General features: G+C 43.3%; 1 protein-coding gene across 1 annotated transcript in view; it reads right to left on the bottom strand.

Moving 5' to 3' along the window:
* The window catches only part of ptprn2 (protein tyrosine phosphatase receptor type N2), a 259,239-nt gene that overhangs the window by 171,626 nt on the left and 60,725 nt on the right, over positions 1-26,888 (bottom strand). Inside the window, exons 4-9 of the mRNA XM_024393119.2 lie at positions 21,217-21,467; positions 7,993-8,428; positions 7,004-7,267; positions 5,607-5,647; positions 4,413-4,942; positions 40-126 (exon numbers count right to left, since the gene is read on the bottom strand). Of these exons, the coding sequence (XP_024248887.1) occupies positions 40-126; positions 4,413-4,942; positions 5,607-5,647; positions 7,004-7,267; positions 7,993-8,428; positions 21,217-21,467 (1,609 nt within the window). The remainder of the gene's footprint in view (positions 1-39; positions 127-4,412; positions 4,943-5,606; positions 5,648-7,003; positions 7,268-7,992; positions 8,429-21,216; positions 21,468-26,888) is intronic.

Here is a 26,888-nt window from a genome sequence, read left to right as displayed (position 1 = left end):
TGTGTGCGTGTGCGCGTGTGTGTGTCCTGTAATACATACGAGAGGTGGAGAAGGTCGGTCAAGTGGAGGTTGACCCTCCGACCCAGACGTTCCATCAGGTCCAAGCCCTGGTCAGAGGTGAGGGAGCTGGGAGGACAGAAAGAGAGAGCATGTTATCAAAGATAATACTCCTTCATTTTAGTATACAACCAACCAGCCACAGAACCAACAACAACCAGCCCTGTAAATTAGCATGACTGGGTTTCCACATCTCATCGCCATGTACATAAAATAACAATTATTAGACACACCAGACACACGAGCTTGCACACACACACAGTATAGATGTGCACACACACAGTATAGATGTGCACGCATGGACACGCACACACACACACACACAGCCTTGCACCAGGGGAATAGGGATCAGGTGTCTCTTCAGGCTTGGCAAATCACCTGCATTTTCCAGCAATGAGACAAACAATAAGGTGCAAATGGAACCGGCGTGAGGTGTAATGGCTGTATCATATGGACGTGCGTCACTCACACACACACACACACACACACACACACACTAGATGAATAATAATGTGAAAATGGAATGGATGTGTGAAAGTGTAATGGCTCTATGATAAAGCCATACTCCATCTGAGCTCAGTCCAGTGGCTGCTCTCTCACTCAGAGAGGAAATCGCCCAAGTCTATGTCCCACATGGCACCCTATTCCCTACATACTACACTACTCTTGACCAGGGCCCATGGATTCTCCCTAAGGGCCCTGGTCAAAATAAGTACAGTATACTGTACAGGAAATAGAATGCCATTTGGGACATAGACAGAGGATGCTCTGTACCCAGGAAATGACAGGGCTAGATGAAGATCGTTGGGGTGAAAGATGACATACTGTATGAAGGTATGTAGGTACTGTATGTAGGCTGCAAAATATATCGTGTACTGTACGTACCCTGTTTTGTCATATGTTTTTCCTTTAAAGGAATCTTGGAAGACTAAGCCAATATTGGGGTAAAAGAGACCAACCAACAGTGGTGTAAAATACTTTAAAGTACTATTTAAGTAGTTTGTGGTATCTGTGCTTTACTTTTCTATTTATATTTTGCCAACTTTTACTTTACTACATTACCAAAGGAAATAAATTTACTTTTTACTCCATACCTTTTCCCTGACACCCAAAAGAACTCGTTACATTTTGACAGGAAAATGGTCCAATTCATGCACTTATTAAGAGAACATCCCTGGTCATCCCGACTGCCTCTGATCTGGTGGACTCACTAAACACAACTGCTTTGTTTGTAAATTATGTCTGAGTGTTGAAGTGTGCTCCTGGCTATCCATCTATAACAAATAAAATGAAATATTGTTTCGTCTGGTTTGCTTAAAATAAGGAATTTGAAATGATTTATACTTTTACTTTTAATACTTGAGTATATTTTAGCAATTCCATTTACTTTTGATATGTAAGTATATTTAAAACAAAATACTTTTAGACTTTTACTCAAGTAGAATTTTACTGGGTGACTTTTACTTGAGTCATTTTCTGTTAAGGTATCTTTACTTTTACTCAAGTATGAACATTTTGTACTTTTCCCAAAACTGCCAACCAATAACAATAGACAAAATTGTAAATGTAAACTGGTGTGCATCCTCAGGTACACTCTTAGAAAAAGGGTCCCAAAAGGGTTCTCCCCATAGGAGAACCCTTTTTGGTTCCAGGTAAAACTATTTTGGGATCCATGTAGAACCCTCTGTGGAAATGGTTCTACATGGAACTCAAAAGAGTTCTAACTGGAACCAAAAGGGTTCTACCTGGAACCAATAAGGGTTCTTCAAAGGATTCTCCTATAGAGAGACAAAGAACCCTTTTAAGTTCAAGACAGCATCTTTCTAAGAGTGTAGTATGCTGGCCTGTTTGCACATAATTATAACATCCTCTAATATCGGATTACATCTACAGTGCATTCAGAAATTATTCAGACCCCTTGACTTTTTCCACATTTTGTTACGTTGCAGCATTATTCAAAAAAGTGTTAAATCGTTTTGTTCCCCCTCATAAATCTACACACAAGTATTAAGACCCTTTACTCAGTACTTTGTTGAAGCACATTTGGCAGTGATTACAGCCTTGAGACTTCTTGGGTATGACGCTACAAGCTTGGCACACCTGTATTTGGGGAGTTTCTCTAATTCTTTTCTGCAGATGCTCTCAAGCTCTGTCAGGTTGGATGGGGAGCGTCGCTGCACATCTATTTTCAAGTCTCTCCAGAGATTTTCGATCGGGATCAAGTGCGGGCTCTGGCAGGACCACTCAAAGACTTTCAAAAACTTGTCCCGAAGCTACTCCAGCATTGTCTTGACTGTGTGCTTCAAGTCGTAGTCCTGTTGGAAGATGAACCTTCGCCCCAGTCGGAGGTCCTGAGTGCTCTGGAGCAGGTTTTCATCAAGGATCTCCCTGTACTTTGCTCCATTCATCTTTCCCTCATTCCTGACTAGTCTCCCAGTCCCTGACGCTGAAAAACATCCCCACAGCATGATGCTGCCACCACCATGCTTCCCCGTAGGGATGGTGCCAGGTTTCCTCCAAACATGACACTTGGCATTCAGGTCAACCAGTTTCATCAGACCAGAGAACCTTGTTTCTCATGGTCTGATTATCTTTAGGGGCCTTTTGGCAAACTCCAAGCGGGCTTTCATGTGCCTTTTACTGATGAGTGGCTTCCATATGGCCACTCTACCATAAAGGCCTGATTGGTGGAGTGCTGCAGAGATGGAAGGTTCTCCCATCTTCACAGAAGAACTCTGGAGCTCTGTCAGAGTGACCATCGGGTTCTTGGTTACCTCCCTGACCAAGGCACTTCTCCCCCGATTGCTCAGTTTGGCCCGGCGGCCAGCTCTAGGAAGAGTCTGGGTGGTTCCAAACTTCTTGCATTTAAGAATGATGGAGGCCACTGTGTTCTCGAGGACTTTCAATGCTGCAGAAATGTTTTGGTACCCTTCCCCAGATCTGTGCCTCGACACAATCCTGTCTCAAAGCTCTAATTCCTTCAACCTCATGGCTTGGTTTGTGGGACCTCATTTAGATAGGTGTGTGCCTTTCCAAATCATGTCCAATCAATTGAATTTACCACCGGTGGACTCCAATCAAGTTGTCGAAACATCTCAAGGATGATCAATGAAAACAGGATGCACCGGAGCTCAATTTCTAGTCTCATAGCAAAGGGTCTGAATACTTACGTAAATAAGGTTGTCATTATGGGGTATTGCGTGTAGATTGACGAGGGAAAAAAATACTTGAATAAATTTTAAAACAAGGCTGTAATGTAACAAAATGTGGAAAAAGTAAAGGGGTCTGAATACTTTCCGAATGCACTGTATATGAGACGCTTGGCTACTCTACCTTTAAGAAAGTGAGGTTCTCTTTTTATTCCTCTTTCGAGAGCTTTTTGAATGTTAAAGATTCAACCAAGTGATTCAAGACACGTTTGGTTACCTCTGTGGTAATTATAACAACTGGAGAGCTCAAGGAGTAACTTGTTTGTAGATGCTAGCACTTTTCCCTTGGGTCTCTCTCTCGCTCTCTCTCCCAATGTCAGGAGCTGTCAGATAAGCAGGTTAGCCTGGCCCCACTGCAGGTGGGGAAGGAGGTAGGGATAACAACTGTGCAATCATCATGTCTGCAGCAAACTCTGGAAAGCACGGCAGGCAGGCACCTGCTAGCTACAGCAACACCGGGCTGGGGATGCAGGAAGAGGGGGAGGAGGAAGAGAAGGAGGAGTAAGAAGAGAGAGAAAAGTCTGGGTGGAAGGTGACCTGTTCCTTTCGTCTCCCCTGGTGCGGTGTGTGTGTGTGTGGTGGGGTGTCTAAAATATGGCCCATCAAGCCCGGATGGCCGGTGGCGAGTGCCCCCCCAAGACAGTGAGCGGCGGTGCTGTTGAACAGGTGAAGGACAGTGCTCTGACACTCTGCCTGATAACGGCCATTAAAGGGATTTGAGAAAGAGCCACAGGCGATAACACAGTCGATAGAAACGTATCTTGCGGTGTGAGGCTGAGCCGAAAGTAGAGTGAGTTTGACTGACTCCTGTGACCTTGCTGACACCATATCATCATTAACGCTGTAATACAGCGTGGTAATACCCACACCTAGGGTATCATCACAACTATTGTGCTCAAGTGCACCACCAAGGATTTCCAGCTGTAGTTCCCTACAAAAAGAGAACATCTGTATATATCAGGGTTGTTTTGAAAGATGTATGGTCTGTACTGTCCACAGTATTCCCACAATCAAAACTAATATAAGGTGAATAGAGAAAAACAGGAAAGACAGTGTTTGGAGATAACTGGCCATTGTGAAGTGAGAGTATAAATACATACAGTATATTTGGTAAATAGCAGCAAGTATAATCTTCACCATACTCACTCTGTGTCTGTAATGATGTAGCCAATGTCGCTGTGGTGGTCTTTCCCTTGCGGTGACTTTGAGTAAGCTTTGACTCCCATATGTACCACCTCCTCCTGGAGTCGCATGTCTTTCTTCTGTGGTTCTGCTAGGAGATTTCTCTCCTGTGGTTCTTCTACCAGGAGGTCCGTCTCAGCCGCCGGAGGAGAAGGAGCTTCGGTACCGTACATCCACCTCTCCACCTCAGAGTCTACCAGGGAGTCAGAACCCTGGACATCCACCGGTTGGTCTGAGGTTCCATCATCTGGCTGGTCTGGAGCTCCATCCTCTCTTCCCATAGTCATGCTCCTCTCCTCCCAGGGGTGTGGTACAGGCACTTGGCCCTGTGTGGTCCTGCTCCTTACGTTCTCCATACCCACTGTTCTCTGGCCCTCAATGGAGGGGTTGCCTGCAGCACCACCAGCATCACCAACCTCCAGCTCGGCATCAGGGGCATCACTGAAGGGGTCCATGTTGAGGTACTCCAAGAGCTTACTAACTAAGATTGGGTCCTGTGGTAGGATAATGCAGGTCCACCAATTACAGGCGCATTGACTTGAATGGGAATTCCTGTTCTAGTGATTCTATTTCTATGATAGCAACACAGGAATTGTTATCTATTTTACTGCAAAGGTTTTGCTTTATAAGAAGAGAGAACTTTCTTTTACATCAATAAGTATTACAAAAAGGATATGTTTCCATTAAGTCTTAGTGTTTTTAGAAGTAATCCAAATAAAGTTAAACTTTTTTATTTTTTAAATATTTTTTTTACATCAGAGCAACTTGATGTTTCTGCAAATTCTCCACAAATTGCCAATTATTGATGAAAGGACTATATAAAACTAGACCTCTAATGAAAGACATTTGAAGGTAAATTACCACTCTCAACTCAAGGAATATCAATCTATTCACTATGGGTTTCAAAGAGATTCTTGTGAAAATATCCTTTCGCAAATGTTCAAAAGGCTTTTCTAAGAGCTTTGTGAGTGTAAAACTAGTTTTCGTTCTTGTCCGTTTCATATTGAATATCTGCTTGCATAAAAAATAAAAATAACCCCTCTTTAAACTTTTTCGCAACAGTAGTAAACTTCATTGTAGTAAGTGTTTGCTTGGACATGAAGTCGCTATCTTGAATCCAGTGTATCCGTTTAAGAGTACACAGTAAATTAGGCCTACCTTGTCATTTGGCTCAGAGTCTGCATCCACCATTTGTTTCCCTGTAAACAATCAGAATGTGAGAGGGTAAAACATTGACAAGAGAAAAGTACTATTGGCTAAAGGCTTTACAGCTAATAACCAAACAACCCAAAACATTTCCACAAAGGGTTTTGCTTTACTTTCACCCAGGTGATAAATGCAGGTCTACCATTGTGTCCATCTGACTATAATCTCTTGCGTACAGACTACTTAACATATACGAGCAACAATTGTTCTGGTGTGCGTTGGCTTTTCACCACTGGTCATTTGGACAAATGGCGATTTAAACAGGTGTGCGCGTCTTTGAATTGCGGGAGGGAAGGGGACATTCGGCCCATAGACTTGACTGAAGCTTGCAGAGAGGGGAGGGGAGCTACCAACCTGCTTCTGCTCCTCGTTCTAGTCTCTTTTCTCACACGGTGCCTTCAGAAAGTATTAAAATCGCCTTGACTTATTCCAGATGTTGTTGTGTTACAGCCCGAATTCAAAATGAATTACATAGATTTTTTTGTTCATCCTTCTACACACAATACCCCATAATGACAAAGTGAGAAACAAAATGGATACAGAAATATCTAATTTACATAAGTATTCATACCCCCTGAGTCAATACATGTTAGTATCAACTTTGGCAGTGAATACAGCTGTGAGTCTTTCTGGGTAAGTCTCGAAGTGCTTTGCACACCTGGATTGTAGAATATTTACACATTATAATTTTTTTTTTATTCTTCATGCTCTGTCAAGTTGGTTGTTGATCATTGCTAGACAGCCATTTTCAAGTCTTGCCATACATTTTCAAGCCGATTTAAGTCAAAACTGTAACTAGGTCACTCAGGAACATTGAATGTTGTCTTGGTAAGCAACTCCAGTGTAGATTTGGCTTTGTGTTTTAGGTTATTGTCCTGCTGAAAGGTGAATTTGTCTCCCTGTGTCTGTTGGAAAGAAGACTGAACTAGGTTTTCTAGGATTTTGCCTGTGCTCAGTTCTATTCCGTTTCTTTTTATCCCCCCAAAAACTCCCTAGTCCTTGCTGATGACAAGCATACCCATAACATGATGCTTGAAAATATGAAAAGTGGTACTGTGTTGTGTTGGATTTGTATTCAGGACATAAAGTACATTTCTTTGCCACATTTTTTGCAGTTTTACTTTAGTGCCTTATTGCAAAGAGGATGCATGTTTTGGAATACTTTTATTCTGTACAGGCCTCCTTCTTTTCACTCTGTCATTTAGGTTAGTATTGTGGAGTAACTGTCACAGGCATTGTTGTATGACTTGTGATGTATTTATTATACAGTATATACCCCAGGAATGTTGCCAAACAAGTTTCCCTATGGGACAGGAAAAGTATTCATTCATTCATTATTTCATTCATACCTTGAAGCATAGCATCTTGCTCCAACAAGTCCTCTTGGTCCTCCTCATCCTGGTCCATGGAATGCAGCGGCTCTCTCTTCATCTGCCTGTCCCGTATGTGTCCCACGAGCCTGGGCTTGGCTCTGGCCTCAGGCCCCTCCTCATCCACCACCTGCAGGGCACCAGAGATTATGTCTGCCAGCTGGTTCAGGTCTTTACCCATCAGACCGTCCATGTTCACTCTCTGCCTCCCCAGCTGGTTGACCACGTTCAGGATGAACCGCTCTGTGGGAGAGGGTGGAAAGGAAGAACAAATATTTTTCATCCTATTTTCAATATATGGTATATTGGGTGGTTTAAATGATGTCCAATGTTGTACTTGATTAGACATATTTTATTTGACAATGTTTCAATGTTGATAGTAAAATGGCATGCTTGAATCAATGTCAATTTTCAATGTCATGCCATCAACCTAAACAGAGAGCTATATTGAAATGAAATCTTCAGACAGTGCAATGATTCCTGCCTGAACAGGGACTCCTAATGGTATATGAGGGGTAATGCACGTCAGTGATTAGAAGTCTACCACCCAGTGATTAGAAGTCTACCACCCACCTCGAAATGTCTAGCTTAGCTTTGGAAGAAAGCAGTGTACGTTTCAGCAGAGATATCATGTCAACATGCTAAGACATTGATCAGCTTCCATACTCATTTGTGTAGACGAACAACAGTAAATAACATTGAATAGCTGAAAGTAACCCCTCTAAACCTTTCTTACACAAGCTGTATGTGAAAGTACATCCGGAGTGAGGTTTGGTTTAGGTAGGCTACTGTACATTTATATCAGATTTTGAAGTTCGCAGAAGCACGGTTGCCTCTAGATGAATAAAATAGCACGAGAAGAACTTTGAAAATGTTGGCGTGGATCCTCTACAAATTAATCTGAAGTTCAGAGAAGCACACAGAAACAGAGCAAACACAAATCATTGTGGTAAAAAGAGGACCTTTACCATCAACCGTACTGAGCTGCTCCTTGGGCACCTGATGGTTGGACGCAGCCTTGAAAAGAAGCCTGTCTATGTTGGGCCTTGGAGGTTTGGAGCCACTGCCACCAAGTCGTGTCTGAGGTTCTACCTGACCACCAGGGCGTGCATAGCTGACATAGTAGAGCTTCCCCTTGGGTCCCACCACTGATCCCACCTCTGCTCCTGGTACTGGGCGGCTCTGGGTGTGTGCTGCTCCAGCCATGTAGCGCTCAAGCTGGGCAGCCAGCCCTGTGGCACTCCCCCCGGCCCTCCCTGGCTCCTGGCTGGAGTAGGCCGTCTCCACTGGGGATCTCCAGCTCCCTACGGCCCCCTGGGTGAAGACATTACCCCCCTGGGGTGGAACTGCAGACTGCAGATTGTAGAACGTAGACTTCCCCTTCTTTGGTTGTAAGTCTTCATTCTGTAACACAACCATGTTTTTTTACTGTCTATACAATTTTTGTTGTATTTCAAATCACCAGTGACAGTGAATTCACATTGCATTTAAAGGACGACTGAACCAAAAAAGCAACAGTCTATGTGGCATCGATACAAGTCAGAAACTTTTATTCTATTGTCAAAATTGACTACAAAGTGTAAATAAAATAATTTTGGTCATAAACTCACCCAAAACGTAGATTTGCGAGATAATTAGGAAAAAGATATATGATAAACGGGTACCGTAACAGTTTTCCTTGGATTGGATTTATTTAAATCCTGCCCACAGCTGGCAGCACCCAAGTAATCATTAGCACAGATGCACACTACCCGATCGTAATGGTCAATTTGGTTTCACATTGGATATCCCTATGGGGCTAGTTAGGCACTATCAGTAAATTACACAACGTACATGGGACAATATTTTAAAATGTCAATAGTTCAACATTTCAATGACTTAAAAATATCAAACCACCTATAAATTGTAGAAATTCATATACAAATATTGAAAGAATTGAATTTGAAAACTAACCAGTGCGTAACATGAAAATATTGTCCCATTTACATTGTGTAATTTATTCATGGCCCCTAACTAGCCGCACAGATAGGCTATCCAAAGTCCAACTACGGTCGCACACTGGCCGGCTGAAGCTAATTGGCGAAAGAAGTTGGCTAGCTTGCTAGCTTGTCCAGGCTACTTTTAGACACAAGACCTGGTTAGACTGTTTAAAGTTATCTAGAAGGGTGAGTGACTGTAACTGTGTACTGTTTTGGCAGAGTGAAAGTACAAACACTTCCCACGTTCGAACACAAACACACAAGAGACACCCACATCAAAGCACGCCTCCAAGACCCAAATCTCGTTATCAGTCTCATTGCCTAATGAGGAGAATTGAAACCGAGGTTTAATCCATAAATTCAGCCCCCCTTTCACAACCTGGCCGTTCCACCTCAAAAATCACAAGAAGATGTCGACACCCACCATCTCAGACTGTTCTGAAATTGTTTCTGTAGTTGGTAACAGATGCGATTAGCATTCCTGGAACAATGTTTTGTTGAAATATAATTTGATCTGAGAAATATAATCTAATTGATTCTGGATTCTTGACATAGCTTTACTCATAGCTTAATATATCTGCAGCTGTGCATATCATTCTAAGTTGATATTGTGTAAATTCTCCCAGTTGTTAATCCCCCCCAATAACATACATTTTAATTGTTTGACATTTGACTGCATTGTTAGGTGCTAGTAACATAAGTATTTCGCTGCACCCGCTATACCACCTGCTAAACCAGCAGTCCCCAAACTAGGGGTTGCGACCCCATGTGGAGTCACCTGATATGAAAATGGGGTGGCGGGAGAAGTTCCAAAATCCTGAAGAAAAATTATAATAAATATCCAAAAAATATACAGTATCAGTACTGTACTGTACTGTCATTTCTCATTGCTTATTTGAGCAGTTCTTGCCATTATATGGACTGGGTCGTTTACCAATTAGTGCTATCTTCTGTACACCACCCCTACCTTGTCACAACAAAACTGATTGGCTCAAACGCATTAAGAAGGAAAGAAATTCCACACATTAGGCACACCTGTTATTTGAAATGCATTCTAGGTGACTACCTCATGAAGCTGATTGAGAATGCCAAGAGTGTGCAAAGCTGTCATCGAGGCAACGGGTGGCTACTTTGAAGAATCTCAAAAATAAAATATATTTTGATTTGTTTAACACTTTTTTGGTTAGTACATGAGTGTTATTTCATACTTCTGATGTCTTCACTATTATCCTACAATGTAGAAAAATAGTAAAAATAAAAAAGAACCCTGGAATGAGTAGGTGTGTCCAAACCTTTGACTGGTACTGTATATTATAATATTGTCTTTGTATCTCAAAATCATAGTAATGTCGTTAACCTTAAAAAATCTAAATGAAAATGATTAATAATTCAAAGATAAAATTCAACCAGAGAGCAACCTTAGATCATAAGAAAAGGCCGCACTTGAGCGTTGAACTCAACTCACAGTAAATGGCTAGGCCAGCTATGCTATGAAACTACACACTATTGCAGACTTTGATATTACCGGCTGCAACTGATATGGTGAAAACAATGTGTGGGGAGGCAGAGGCACAGAAATTCGCATCAATACCTTCGTCAGATAACACTGTTAAATTAATAATTTATGCTATTGCTAGCAATCAAGATAAAATTCTGATTGAATGACTCAAAAACTGTGAGGGGCGAGATGCGCATGCATTTACTTTTGTTCGCTATACATGTTGGGGGATGCTATTTACAAGGACATATTGTTCTGTCTCACGATTCCCGTGCATGAAATGGCACAAGGGCTGTTCAGTGTGCTGTGAGGCTATACTGACAAAAAAAAAAAAGATTTTATGGGATCAAATGGTGGAATTTGACACAGATGGGGCTCCATCTATGGCGGGATGGTGGGCAGGCCTCTGCACTTTATTTATGAATGTGTCTCCCTCTGCCATATGGACGCATTGGATGATACAACGAGAGCAATTGGTGGCAAAAGAGCAGAGCACAGAGATACACTGAGTATACAAAACATTAAGAACTCTTTCCATGACTTGACCAGGTGATTCCAGGTGAAAGCTATGATCCCTTATTGATGTCACTTCTTAACTCAGTGTGGATGAAGGTGAGGAGACAGGTTTTAAAGGAGGGGTTTTAAGCCTTGAGACAATTGAGACATGGATTGTGTATGTGTGCCATTCAGAGGGTAAACAGGCAAGACAAAATATTTAAGTGCCTTTGAACGGGGTATGGTAGTAGGTGCCAGGCGCACAACAGAGTCAACATGGGCCAGCATCCCTTATGGAACACTTTCGACACCTTGTAGAGTCTATGCCCCGACGAACTGAGGCTGTTCTGAGGGCAAGGGTATACGCAGTGTATACTGCAGCAGGTAACAGCAGGTAACTTCGATTGTAAACTACATCAAAACCACATCCACTGCGTGCAAACCTGTTCACAAAACTATGTTATATGGGATCAGAGTGTGACCATGTTCTATTGCACAACGAGGATTGGTGGTTATCGATGGGAAGTGTTGGAAAGAATTTTCACATTGAGAGAGGAACTGTTGTTATTCACAATGGATGTAAAAACTCGGTTGACTTTCTCTGCCTGCAGTATGTAACAGACATATTTTGGAAACTGAACGAACTGAACGCAAGCATGCAGGGGAAATACAAAAACATTCTACAGATGAGTGACCGACACAGTGGATTCAGAGGAAATAATTCTTATTGGAGAGAGAGTCTTTCAAAAGTGAATGCCCCCTTCCATGCCCCCTTCCGTCGGCTGTGCATGTTTCTAACAGAAATCAGCATCAGTTGGTGATGACTGCTCACCTCCAACGCTTGGAAGAGCACTTTCGGACCTACTTCCCAATCTGTTTGACTGTGATCCTGGCTCAGTTGACATGCCAGTAAGTGAAATCAAACAGCTGATCGAGCAGTCATGTGACTGTTCATGTGACATTCACAGGTCAATACGGAGGAGTTTTGGTTCCTGACTCTAAGGGAATAGCCTGGCGTCTCCCTGTGAGCATTAATGCCGCGTTTAGAACAACTGGAACTGGGAGTTCCCAGTTCAAGACAACTGGGAAATCTGAAGGAAAAAAAACAAGCTCCAACTGGGATAAATCGTTTTGAACGGTCATCCAACTCGGAATTCCAACTCGGGAACTCGGGCCTCTTTCTGAAGCTCCAACATTCCAACCTGAAGATCACGAACGTCATGATTGGACCTCGTATTTTTCAGAGTTCTTCAAAGCACTATAAAAACCCATGGTACCCTTCACCAGTTCATATCTGTGTGAAGCTGGATTCAGTGCTCTCATCTGCATTAAAACCAACTATCCATCCAGGTTGGATGTGACAGCAGAGATGAGGTCGACGCGGCATGCATCAAGCACACCCATGTCATTAGTGGTGGTGAGATAAGGTACATTATTTCAGACTAATTTGCAATTGACTATCATATCCCCACATTAAAAGTATGTGATGGTTGAGAAGACGATCAGAAATACTGTTAGAATTTTTTTTAAATTGACTGCCATATACCCAAATATAAAAGTACATGGCTGTTAATTACATCATGTTTTCACATGGTTAGGGTTGCAAGAATTTTCAGATATCAAAATGGGGTCGTAGGCCAAAAAATTTTGGGAATCCATGTGCTTAACTGTGTACACATCCAATATACTTTGATTTGATTTTGAACAAACATAAGTCTTTCCATCTTTATGAAAAAGAATGTACACTGCACATGGAGGTTGTTTAAAAGAATTAAGAATTACCTCCGAACTATACTGGCATATTCCACAACTTCAGACTCTTTCAATGCTGATAGTGCTCTTGTTCTTTTTATAAAAAATTGCTACAGATCCAGGATTTTAACAGTTTTGTATAGCCTAAACACAGGACAAAATGCAATCAAAACAAGCTGTCTTTTCAAATGCAACTTATTATGTGACTTGTTAAATTCAGGCTGTAACACAACAAAATGTGGAAAAAGTCAAGTGGTGTCACGCCCGGACCTTAGAGAGCCTTTTTAATTATCTATTTGGTGTGACTTGGGTGGGCAAATCTATGTGTTCTATTTCTTTGTTGGCCAGGTATGGTTCCCAATCAGAGGCAGATGTGTATCGTTGTCTCTGATTGGGGATCATACTTAGGCAGCCTGTTTTCCACCTGAGTTTGTGGGATCTTGTTTTTTGTACAGTTACTGTGTAGCCTGCAGAACGTTACGTTCGTTTATATATATATATATATATTTTTGGTGTTCATCTAATTAAAGAAAGATGTATGCTTACCACGCTGTGCTTTGGTCTACTCTTCCTACCACCAACGAGAGCCGTAACAGAAGATCCCACCACAAACGGACCAAGCAGCGTGGTCAGGAGAGGACACAACGAAACCCGAGAGGCAGCCCCAATTTAATTTTGAGGGGGGCAGATGACGTGGGTGTCGGTGCTGAGGGGTGAGTCCGAGACCGAGGAGGAATTCTTGGACCGTTTGAGCGAGGAGTGGTTGGCAGTGGAGAGGGACAAAAGAGTTTGGAGGGGTTGGAGTCTGGAGCAAGACAGTCCCTTTGAGGAGCGTGTGAACCTTCAGACACCATGCTTTGCAGTTACACGTACTGTGTCTCCACATCCACAGCCAGGTGTGCTCTGGGCCAGCTCCCCGCATTTGCCGTGCTAGGGTGGGCATTCAGCCAGGACGGATTGTGCCGACTCAGCTCTCCTGGTCTCCGGTGCGTCTCTTCGGCCCAGGATATCCTGCGCCGACTCTGCGCACTGTGTCTCCGGCGCGCCTTCACAGCCCAGTACATCCTGTGCCAGGACCCCGCAGTTGCCAGGCTAGGGTGAGCATCCAGCCAGGACGGGTTGTGCCAGCATCTCCACGGCCCAGTATATCCTGTGCCAGCTCTACGCACCCGGCCTCCAGTGATTATCCATGGCCCAAAGCCTCCAGTGATGATCCATGGCCCGAAGCCTCCAGTGATGATCCATAGCCCGAAGCATCCAGTGATGATCCATGGCCCGGCGCCTCCAGTGATGATCCATGGCCCGACGCCTCCAGTGATGATCCATGGCCCGACGCCTCCAGTGATGATCCATGGCACGAGGCCTCCAGTGATGATCCATGGCCCGGAGCCTCCAGTGATGATCCATGGCCCGGAGCCTGCAGTGATGATCCATGGCACGAATCCTGCAGTGACGATCCATGGCACGGAACCTCCAGTGACGATCCGTGGTCCAGAGCCTCCAGTGACGATTCGCGGTCCGGAGCCTCCAGTGACGGTCTACGGTCCGGAGCTTCCAGTGACGGTCCCCGGTCCGGAGCCTCCAGTGACGGTCCCCGGTCCGCAGCCTCCAGTGACGGTCCCCGGTCCGGAGCCTCCAGTGACGGTCCCCGGTCCGGAGCCTCCAGCGACGGTCCGGAGCCTCCAGCGACGGCTCCCAGTCAGGAGCCTCCAGCGACAGCTCCCAGTCAGGAGCCTCCAGAGACGGCTCCCAGTCAGGAGCCTCCAGCATGGGCTCCCAGTCAGGAGCCTCCAGCATGGGCTCCCAGTCAGGAGCCTCCAGCAACGATCAGTGGTTCGGTTCCTCCAGCAGTGATCTGCGGTCTGGAGTCCGCAACGATCTACGGTCCGGAGTGTGCACCAACGATCTCCGCATAATCATATCAATGGATGGAATCAGTGAATGAATGGTTTTTGTTGTTCTACTTAGTCGTTCAAATGGGATACTAAGTTGTTCGAATGAGTTACTAAGTAATTCAAACATTCAAATGAGATACTAAGTGGGTTTTTTTTTTTGCCTTGGGATTATATATATTTTTTTACCCAAAGTTGGTATGGAAATGTTGTGATCTATTTAATAAACACAAGAGTCCAGCAGAATGGATAAAAGAGTGTGGCGGTATAGCAGGAACAGTGACGTCTAATGGTCAAAACCTGGTACTTTTACACTACTTTATGGTAAATAATGCTTCACTTCGATTAATAATTTCTCTGAACAGTGGAATTTTTTTTGCATATTAACAGGGAATACATTACATAGTATGGAGAAGCAAAACTTCAAGCCTCAGTTTCATACTACTTATCAAACATAGAGAACTGATTTGGTTGCAATCAATTAGCTTAATTTCTCCAAGATAAAATCTAATTCCAACTAAAGAATGCCAATCCTACATCCTCTTCAAAGAACCCCCTGTATATGGTTCTACATAGAAACCTTTATGAACTGTTCTGCCTTAGAACCCTCTATAAAGGATTGTACCAATAATAATTGTATAATCTAAAGGTTCTTCCTAGAACCGTCTATGAATGGTTCTACCGAGAACCCTTTCATCTTGGTTGTACAGTCGTCTCAAATAAAACTGTGAAGGACCTCAGCGTTACTCTGGACCCTGATCTCTCTTTTGACGAACATACAGTATAAAGACTATTTCAAGGACAGCTTTTTTTCCCATCTTCGTAACATTGCAAAAATCAGAAACATTCTGTCCAAAATGTCAGGAAAGTTAAAGAAAAGTTAATCCATGCTTTTGTCACTTCTAAACTAGATTACAACAATGCTCTACTTTCCGGCTTCCAGGATAAAGCACTAAATAAACTTCAGTTAATGCTAAACATGGCTGCTAGAATCTTGACTAGAACCCAAAAATGTGATCATATTACTCCAGTGCTAGCCTCTCTACACTGGCTTCCTGTTAAGGCCAGGGCTGATTTCAAGGTTTTACTGCTAACCTACAAAGCATTACATGGGCTTGCTACTACCTATCTCTCCAATTTGGTCCTGCCGTACATACCTACACGTACGCTACGGTCACAAGACGCAGGCCTCCTTATTGTCCCTAGAATTTCTAAGCAAGCAGCTGGAGGCAGGGCTTTCTCCTATAATGCTCCATTTTCATGGAATGGTGTGCCTATCCAAGTGAGAGACGCAGATTCGGTCTCGACCTTTAAGTCTTTATTGAAGACTCATCTCTTCAGTAGGTCCTAGGATTGAGTGTATTCTGGCCCAGGGGTGTGAAGGGGAATGGAAAGGCACTAGAGCGACGAACCGCCCTTGCTGTCTGTGCCTGGCCGGTTCCCCTCTCTCAACCGTGATTCTCTGCCTCTAACCCTATAATGGGGGCTGAGTCACTGGCTTACTGGTGCTCTTCCATCTCGTCCCTAGGAGGTTTGCGTCACTTGTGTGGGTTGAGTCACTGACATGATCTTCCTGTCCGTGTTTGGCGCCCCCACGGGTTCGTGCCGTGGGGGAGATCTTCGTGGGCTATACTCAGCCTTGTCTCAGTGTAGTGAGTTGGTGGTTTGAAGATATCCCTCTAGTGGTGTGGGGGCTGTGCTTTGGCAAAGTGGGTGGGGTTATATCCTGCCTGTTTGGCCCTGTCCGGGGGTATCATCGGATGGGGCCACAGTGTCTCCCGACCATTCCTGTCTCAGCCTCCAGTATTTATGCTGCAGTAGTTTATGTGTCGGGGGGCTAGGGTCAGTTTGTTATATCTGGAGTATTTCTCCTGTCTTATCCGGTGTCCTGTGTGAATTTAAGTATGCTGCCTCTAATTCTCTCTCTCTCTCCCTCTCCCTCCCCTCCCAGGATTACCTGGCCTGATAACTCCTTGCTGTCCCCAGTCCACCTGGTCATGCTGCTGCTCCAGTTTCAACTGTTCTGCCTGCGGCTATGGAACCCTGACCTGTTCACCAGACGTGCTACCTTGTCCCGGACCTGCTGTTTTCAACTTCCTCTCTCTACCGTACCTGCTGTCTCTAACTCTGAATGCTCGTCTATGAAAAGCCAACTGACATTTACCCCTGAGGTGCTGACCTGTTGCAACCTCTACAACCACTGTGATTATGATTATTATTTGACCCTGCTGGTCATCTATGAAGGTTTCAACATCTTGGCCATGTAGTGTTATAATCTCAACCCGGCACAGCCAGAAGAGGACTGGCCACCCCTCAAAGCCTGGTTCTCTCTAGGTTTCTTCCTAGGTTCTGGCCTTTCTAGGGAGTTTTTCCTAGCCACCGAGCTTCTACATCTGCATTGCTTGTTGTTTGGGGTTGTAGGCTGGGTTTCTGTACAGCACGTTGTGACATCGGCTGATGTAAAAAGGGCTTCATAAATACATTTTGATCTAGTGATGTTAGGTTTGATACCGGAGCTCCGAGGCATGCGTCGGAATCACTAAGCTGCTAACTTCGAGAACAGTGTTCTGATGACTCTGTCAGCAGTACGTCATCATTGACGTCCGAAGCTTCGTTTCACCACGTGCTTTGTCAAACCGTGTGTTGCACAGCGGTTCCAGTGCTTTCCTCGATTCCAAATGCCGACCTCTACGGCACACCGTACTTACAAGTAGAGTCAGGATTTTGTACAAAAACGTTCACCTGACTGGTCGCTTAGCCGGCAGAGGAGGGAACCATGGAACATTCAGGGACATGAGCGTATGAGGTTGAATCCCGTGAAGACACGTTATTTTGAAAATGATTTTATGCGAAACCACACTTTCTGCACTGTTCTTCAGACAATTTGTTTTATTTAGTGTAGTATGAGGTTCTGTCTGAAGCATCTTACAAAATGTTTTTGAAAAATGGTCAACTTGAAGGCAAAAAAGGGAAGCATGATGTACAGTAAGACGCAAACCTGGTATTCCAACTGATTATAGGCTAACAAAGCCAATGACTTACCACAGTGAAGAAAAATTATGTCTGTTTGATAATCACACGCTGTTATTTTTTGTTGACCAGCTAATGTGCACTGTGAACAGATAATGAAGCTCCGAGTGATGAACCGTTTTCTGGCACAATTTGGTGAAAGCGCCGAAGCCTTCAGAAAGCCTCGGTTTCCCATCACTACTATTATCTTTTGAGGGTTCTTCCTAGAACCACCAGGCTTACATTACATTCATCGTAAGGCTTTTCTTTGAGGGCCTAACTATACCTGAACACAGTGATGTCAGGAATCTCCTGGTTTATTGGCCTCATCAGGCCTGCAAGTTGCATTATTCCGTGTTGCAAAGTGATGTGTAATTCCTATTGGAATCCAACCAGAGTTAGGATATCCAACAAGTGGAATTGTTACTCACCCACAACCTGCATTCAGAATAACTGTCAGGGTAGGGAAGATTAAACTCTGAGACTACCTCAATCATCTAAACTAGAACAACCATCTCAGTTAGTTTAGAAAACTGTATGTTATTTACAGTGCCTTGCGAAAGTATTCGGCCCCCTTGAACTTTGCGACCTTTTGCCACATTTCAGGCTTCAAACATAAAGATATAAAACTGTATTTTTTTTGTGAAGAATCAACAACAAGTGGGACACAATCATGAAGTGGAACGACATTTATTGGATATTTCAAACTTTTTTAACAAATCAAAAATAAAAAAATTTGAAAAAAAAATTGGGCATGCAAAATTATTCAGCCCCTTTACTTTCCCCCTTTACTATTCAGCCCCTTTACTTTCAGTGCAGCAAACTCTCTCCAGAAGTTCAGTGAGGATCTCTGAATGATCCAATGTTGACCTAAATGACTAATGATGATAAATACAATCCACCTGTGTGTAATCAAGTCTCCGTATAAATGCACCTGCACTGTGATAGTCTCAGAGGTCCGTTAAAAGCGCAGAGAGCATCGTGAAGAACAAGGAACACACCAGGCAGGTCCGAGATACTGTTGTGAAGAAGTTTAAAGCCGGATTTGGATACAAAAAGATTTCCCAAGCTTTAAACATCCCAAGGAGCACTGTGCAAGCGATAATATTGAAATGGAAGGAGTATCAGACCACTGCAAATCTACCAAGACCTGGCCGTCCCTCTAAACTTTCAGCTCATACAAGGAGAAGACTGATCAGAGATGCAGCCAAGAGGCCCATGATCACTCTGGATGAACTGCAGAGATCTACAGCTGAGGTGGGAGACTCTGTCCATAGGACAACAATCAGTCGTATATTGCACAAATCTGGCCTTTATGGAAGAGTGGCAAGAAGAAAGCCATTTCTTAAAGATATCCATAAAAAGTGTTGTTTAAAGTTTGCCACAAGCCACCTGGGAGACACACCAAACATGTGGAAGAAGGTGCTCTGGTCAGATGAAACCAAAATTGAACTTTTTGGCAACAATGCAAAACGTTATGTTTGGCGTAAAAGCAACACAGCCATCACCCTGAACACACCATCCCCACTGTCAAACATGGTGGTGGCAGCATCATGGTTTGGGCCTGCTTTTCTTCAGCAGGGACAGGGAAGATGGTTAACATTGATGGGAAGATGGATGGAGCCCAATACAGGACCATTCTGGAAGAAAACCTGATGGAGTCTGCAAAAGACCTGAGACTGGGACGGAGATTTGTCTTCCAACAAGACAATGATCCAAAACATAAAGCAAAATCTAAGCTGTTCACAAATGCTCTCCATCCAACCTCACTGAGCTCGAGCTGTTTTGCAAGGAGGAATGGGAAAAAATTTCAGTCTCTCGATGTGCAAAACTGATAGAGACATACCCCAAGCGACTTACAGCTGTAATCGAAGCAAAAGGTGGCGCTACAAAGTATTAACTTAAGGGGGCTGAATAATTTTGCACGCCCAATTTTTCAGTTTTTGATTTGTTAAAAAAGTTTGAAATATCCAATAAATGTCGTTCCACTTCATGATTGTGTCCCACTTGTTGTTGATTCTTCACAAAAAAAATACAGTTTTATGTCTTTATGTTTGAAGCCTGAAATGTGGCAAAAGGTCGCAAAGTTCAAGGGGGCCGAATACTTTCGCAAGGCACTGTATCTTTGTGTAGTATAACATGTATATGCAAAAACCCAGATATTACAGTAAAACAAATAATTCAGAACCCTTTGACTTACAAAGAACCCTTGTCTTCAAAAAAGGGATCTTCTGATCAAAAAGGTTCTTGATAGAACCCTATCAGTCCACAAACAACCCTGTTGGAACCCTGTTTTTAAGGAGTGTAACTACAGAAACAACTTCAGAACAATCTGGCTTTCTGAAATGATGTGGAACAACTCAACCGACCTAATGTCTATATGTAATGTTATACAGCGATCGGGGGAAGGGAAGGCGAGATCATCAGTGTTATGACAGGTTTCTGATATAAAAAAGAAGCAGCCTAGGCTTGGGCACACAGGACAGGATATGAATAGATTTATTTCAAAGACAACTGCCCTTGAAAATTGCATGTAGAAATTCTGAAGGAGATAGTGTCACTCAACAACCATTTTATACATATTCACAGACTTGGTAAAAACGCTTATCCCCCCATCAAACTGAGCACCACTAGCTTCTCATAATCCAACCTAGAAACGACAAAATTAAAGCAGTAGATTCAAAAACAGCGGAGGCTGCTGAGGGGAGGACGGCTCATAATAACGTCTGGAACGGAGTCAATGGAATTGTATCAAACATATTGTTTCCATTCTAGCCATTACTATGAGCCGTCCTTCCCTCAGCAGTCTCCACTGATTGAAAAGTAAGACATTTGACAATGACAAGCATTAACAATATTATGGGTAGATACATTGACACAATAAACACAAGGGTAAGGCCTTAGACTACTAGGTCGTGATAATAAGTGCGTATGCTATCTTCCTTCTTTGTTTTGTTCTGTCCCCACCATGGCATTAGAGAGAGATAATGCGATTCTCCCCAGCTCGGGACTATTGGGAGACCCTAATGGCATTAACCCAGCGGGATGGGCCTCAGTCATTCATGCTAACCATGTTTGTCATCCACTATCCCACAATGCAACAAAGAACACCGCCTCGTCACTAAGGAGGGTCCTGAACTCCTCAACTCTGGATGCCATCATCGCTATAGTAAAACAGCAATAGGAAGTAGCGGGGCAGCTCTGGGGTTGGCTGGGATGTGGGGCGTTATTCATGCAACCTCACGGGGTCCTGCCTGAAATACGGTGATGAGATATAGATAGTAAAGGAGTGATAGAACCCCCTTTCTAAATGAGGATCATCCATGCTCAGCGGGATAGATGACGGGAGAAAAAGGAAACAAAAGCAGTGCAGAGACACCGTAGCTGCCCCCTGCCTATATGGTTTCTTCCTCATGCATTAGGGGAGAAAGAAAAAAAATAACATGGAGGCCCTGGTTAACCAAGGATGAGGCCTCTCTCTCAATGGTCCCTTAAAGCTACCAAATGCAGGTGGCTTGTAACTCTTCCCCTCCCACCCATGGAATGACTTCTCTATCAGGCCCTTACCTGAGTGAGGGGCCCCTTTCGCTGGAGCTCCTGGCGAGCAGTGCCAACAGACTGGGGAAGGAGACCCAGCTCTTGAAGGTACTTCTGGACGCTCCTGCTAAGTTTTGCCTCCCCCGTCTTCAGCTTCCTGTCTCCACCATAGCGTGTCAGGGAGGCAGAGGGGGGATCTGGCCTTCGGATGGGAACCTTGCGTAGCTTGGACAGCTCTCTGGAGATCACATACTGGGTGGTGGCATCCTGCCATGTCAACCCTAGAGATGGAGTCGAGTAAAGCGATGTTAAACCATGGTCATATTCATTAGTGTACACAGTAGAGGTCGAACGATTATTCGGAATGGCCGATTAATTAGGGCCGATTTCACGGTACTTTTGGGCCGATTTGCCGGGTAAAAAAATAAATATATTTTTTATATACCTTTATTTAACTAGGCAAGTCAGTTAAGAACACATTCTTATTTTCAATGACGGCCTAGGAACGGTGGGTTAACTGCCTCGTTCAGGGGCAGAACGGCAGATTTTCACCTTGTCAGCTCGGGGGATCTTGCGACATTACAGTTAACAGGTCCAACGCAATAACGACCTGCCTCTCTCTTGTTGCACTCCACAAGGAGACTGCCTGTTACGCGAATGCAGTAAGCCAAGGTAAGTTGCTAGCTAGCATTAAACTTATCTTATAAAAAACAATCAATCATAATCACTAGTTAACTACACATGGTTGATGATATTACTAGATATTATCTAGCGTGTCCTGTGTTGCATATAATCTGACTGAGCATACAAGCATACAAGTATCTAAGTATCTGACTGAGCGGTGGTAGGCAGAAGCAGGCGGGTAAACATTAATTCAAACAGCACTTTCGTGCATTTTGCCAGCAGCTCTTCGTTGTGCGTCAAGCATTGCGCTGTTTATGACATCAAGCCTATCAACTCCCGAGATGAGGCTGGTGTAACCGAAGTGAAATGGCTAGCTAGTTAGCGCGTGCTAATAGCGTTTCAAACGTCACTCGCTCTGAGCCTTGGGGTGGTTGTTTCCCTCGCTCTGCATGGGTAACGCTGCATCGATGGTGGCTGTTGTTGTTGTGTTCCTGGTTCGAGCCCAGGGAGGAACGAGGAGAGGGACGGAAGCTATACTGTTACACTGGCAATACTATAGTGCCTATAAGAACATCCAATAGTCAAAGGTATATGAAATACAAATAGTATAGAGGGAAATAGTCCTATAATAACTACAACCTAAAACTTCTTACCTGGGAATATTGAAGACTCGTGTTAAAAGGAACCACCAGCTTTCATATGTTCTCATGTTCTGAGCAAGGAACTGAAATGTTAGCTTTCTTACATAGCACATATTGCACTTTTACCTTCTTCTCCATCATGTTTTTGCATTATTTAAACCAAATTGAACATGTTTCATTATTTATTTGAGGCTAAATTGATTTATTGATGCATTATATTAAGTTAAAATAAGTGTTCATTCAGTATTTTTGTAATTGTCATTATTACAAATAAATAAATAAAAATCCAATAATCGGTATCGGCGTTGAACAATCCTAATCGGTCGACCTCTAGTACACAGTAGCAAAACATTTTGCAATTGTAAATTAAAACAAACGTTTTCTATTGGACAAGTGCAGGCAGTCCCTCCCCGCTTCTGTCCGTTTTCTTCCGTTTGGTGTCTAGTGTATACGACCCAGAATACCAACACATATCATTCCTCCGTGTTATAAATATAAAAGTAAACACTGTTCAAATAAAACACAATGCTATGGGAAAACATTGAGACAGCATCAAAACAGAGGGTCATTCAGTCATTGTACACAGTGGCGTGTAATTATCTGGCCGTGGCCTTTCTTGAAATCTGATGACAGTGAACCTGAGGAAAAGCAAAGCAATGCATGGCGCCCTCCCAGCGAGTCAACAAGCCCTGCGAGAATGTCACGCCGCAGCCAAAGCCACACCAACATCTCCACTAATTGCCAACACATACTCAGAATGCAAGGCTCCCGGGCACGGGCACAACATTGCGTTGCCAAGGCCAGATGGAGCTACCCAGGCAAGAAGAGACCCAAAACAACATGGATGTCTGGCCTCATTCCCAAAGAGCCAACAGGAACGTCTGCATTCCACTGCAGAAAAGCACACAGAAATACCACCGATAATGTAATAATGCAGTATGGGCCAAGATGGTCAGACATGGAATGCAGTTTTACTGTTATTCTAATAGCATTGACAAATGATTTTAATGAGAAGACTTGTTATTGGAAAGTATGGGTGTTATCCATAGAATCCATGATATTTCACAATTATTTCAGACATTCTCTCTCCCTTCTACATCTACATTGCTTGCTGATTGTGGTTTTAGGCTGGGTTTCTTTGTGGCTCTTTGTGACATCTGCTGATATAAAAAAGGGCTTTATAAATACATTTGATTGATTGATACAAATGTAGCCCTCGTCTCTTCTTGAGAGACAACATTTTTTTGATGATGTTCACTGAGTGTACAAAACAGTAGGAACACCTTCCTAATATTGAGTTGCACCCTCTTTTGCCCTCAGAACAGCCTCAATTCGCCAGGGCAAGGACTCTCTACAAGGTGTCGAAAGCGTTCCACAGGGATACTGGCCCATGTTGACTCAAATGCTTCCCACAGTCGTGTAAAGCTGTCTGGATGTCCTTTGGTTGGTGGACCATTCTTGATGGTCGGGAAAATGTTGAGTGTGAAAAACCCAGCAGTGTTGCAGTTCTTGCCCCCCCCCCTTCTAGCTCTGACTCTGCTAATAGCTACTTTATTGAGGAATAATGTACTCTCTATGCCTGTGATATGTGGTTGTCTCACCTAGCTATCTTAAGACGAATGCACTAACTGTCACGTCTGCCAAATTACTCAAATGTAAATGTACTCAAACTTGTGCGCCTGGCACCTCCTACCATACCCCCTTCAAACGTGCTTAAATATTTTGTCTTGCCCATTCACCCTCTGAATGGCATACACACAACCCCTATCTCAATTGTCTCAAGGCTAAAAAAAACACTTCTTTAACCTGTTTCCTCCCCTTCATCTACACTGATTGAAGTGGATTTAACAAGTGACCTCAATAAGAGAGCATAGCTTTCACCTGGATTCACCTGCTCAGTCTATTTCATGGAAAGATCAGGTGTTCCTAATGTTTTGTACACTCAATGCAGAGGAGAACAACAGGCTAGCAGCCAGCCAGGACAGGAATATTTCACCAACTGTGGCTACATATGACTTCATTAGCTTGGCCACTGATGTATCCCATGATACCTCTGAATAGACCACGGAGTGTATAGGGTCGGCGTTATCGAACGTAACCCAACTGTCAGCCCCATCACAACACATCCTCCCATCTACTATTTGTAGTGCAGTATATAGGGGGTAGTTGAATCCATAAAGGACCCATAAAATATCTACCGCTTAATTACTCCTGGTTAATGGGTTCAGTGGTGAGAGAAAGTCTGATTGTTGGGGAACAGAAGGTGGATGGCACAGGTTTGATTGACTGTGACAGCTTTATCCACAGGTAGAGAGAGAAGTCACTGCTCGCGCCTAAAAAGAGGTGGGAGTTTAACAGACAATCTGGGATTGGTACATCAATTTGTTTTATTCATTCATTGTTGTTCTGTTGTTGTTTGAATCCCAGATTGCCCCGTTCAATGATTCTGACTCAGGAAGGGATGGAGACAGGCCTCAACATTTACTGTACATGGTTGGCTGCCTTTTAGTAAACTAGCTACCAGCTGATTATACTCAGTGCTGTGGAGCTAAATATAACGCCAACACGCCTCTGTCTGGGTCCAGAGAAAGGTCAGGCTTAATCTCCTAGTGCCTCAGAGTTTTAGCTTGTTAAAACCAGAACACTGTCTGCGGCTAAATGCAGCTGTTAATTAGCACCTAGCCATTAGTGTCGGCGGGAGAGGAGGCTTTGAGCAGTCAAGATATTTCTGCTGGCTTTATGTTTTTATGGGGTGCGAGAGAGAGAGAGAGAGAGAGAGAGAGAGAGAGAGAGAGAGAGAGAGAGAGAGAGAGGCTGCGGCCTCCTAAATATTCAGAACCCATTAGTTCCTGTCTCCAAGTCTTGTTGTTTCATCTGCTTTCTTGATTTTAAATTAATAATACAAGTTTCAGGCTAATTAATTGAGATGATAAGACAGTTGTCAATCCATTTTTTTTTTTTTAATAGTAAAATAATTGTGCAAGGAAAATAATAAAAATGTATCTACTTCAATCATCTTTTACGCCATCTTATTCAATGTAATGTCCCAAAACAAGATTCCTTGGCAGTCCTCCACAGTTACGTTTCATATTGCTTTAGTAGTTTTGTTACAATGTGTATACCGTTGAGGAAATTGTCTATGACTGTCTGTTTGTAATTGTCCCCCCAAAAACATCTTACATTGTCTTGCCACAGATAAATGTGGGAATAACTGTGAGGAAACAAAGTCATAAACATTCTGCGGAATAATAGGGTCATTCTCACGAAACTGACATTTTTAATCAAAATTTCCTCTTGGATCACTGAGAGTAGAATCTGTATTTATCTATTTCATATTTACTATTATGTTTTTTGATCAGATATTATGCATTTTACCACCATTTCTAAAACTACCAACTCAAAAATTATTATTACGTCAAAAACAACAAAAAAGTCATTAAACAAATCTAAAACTTTTTAACCTTTCTCCACTCATGAACAGGCCTGAATTAAACATATCAATGAAAATACAAATATTTAAAATGAAATTATTAAAATGTATGTCGTAATGTATACTATATATACAAAAGTATGTGGACACCCCTTCAAATTAGTGGATTCGGCTATTTCAGCCACATCCATTGCTGACATGTGTATAAATTCGAACACACAGGCATGCAATTTCAAATAAACAAACATTGGCAGTATGTTGGCTTTACTGAAGAGCTCTGTGACTTTAAACGTGGCACCGTCATAGGATGCCACCTTTCCAACAAGTCAGTTCGTCAAATTTCTGCCCTGCTAGAGCTGCCCCAGTCAACTGTAAGTGCTGTTATTGTGAAGTGGAAACATCTATGAGCAACAACGGCTCAACCACGAAGTGGTAGGCCACACAAGCTCACAAAATGGGACCGCCGAGTGCTGAAGCGTGTAAAAATGGTCTGTCCTCGGTTGCAACACTACCAAGTTCCAAACTGCCTCTGGATGCAACGTTCGTCATCAAGAACTGTTCGTCTGGAGCTTCATGAAATGGGTTTCCATGACCTAGCAGCCACACACAAGCCTAAGATCATTATGCACAAAGCCAAGCATCGGCTGGAGTGGTGTAAAGCTTGCCGCCATTGGACTCTGGAGCAGTGGCAAGGCATTCTCTGGAGTGATGAATCACACTTCACCATCTAGCAGTCCGACGGACAAATATGCCCCAATTCATAGTTCCAACTGTAAAGTTTGGTGGAGGAGGAATAATGGTCTGGGGCTGTTTTTCATGGTTTGGGCTAAGTCCCTTAGTTCCAGTGAAGGGAAATCTTAATGCTACAGCATACAATTACATTCTAGATGACTCTGTGCTTCCAAATTTATGGCAGCAGTTTGGGGAAGGACCTTTCCTGTTTCAGCCTGACAATGCCCCCATGCACAAAGTGAGGTCCATGCAGAAATGGTTTGTCGAGATCGGTG

The sequence above is a fragment of the Oncorhynchus tshawytscha genome, linkage group LG29 (genome assembly GCF_018296145.1).
Source record: "Oncorhynchus tshawytscha isolate Ot180627B linkage group LG29, Otsh_v2.0, whole genome shotgun sequence".
Taxonomy (NCBI): domain Eukaryota; kingdom Metazoa; phylum Chordata; class Actinopteri; order Salmoniformes; family Salmonidae; genus Oncorhynchus; species Oncorhynchus tshawytscha.
This window is presented reverse-complemented; position numbering and strand designations above follow the sequence as displayed.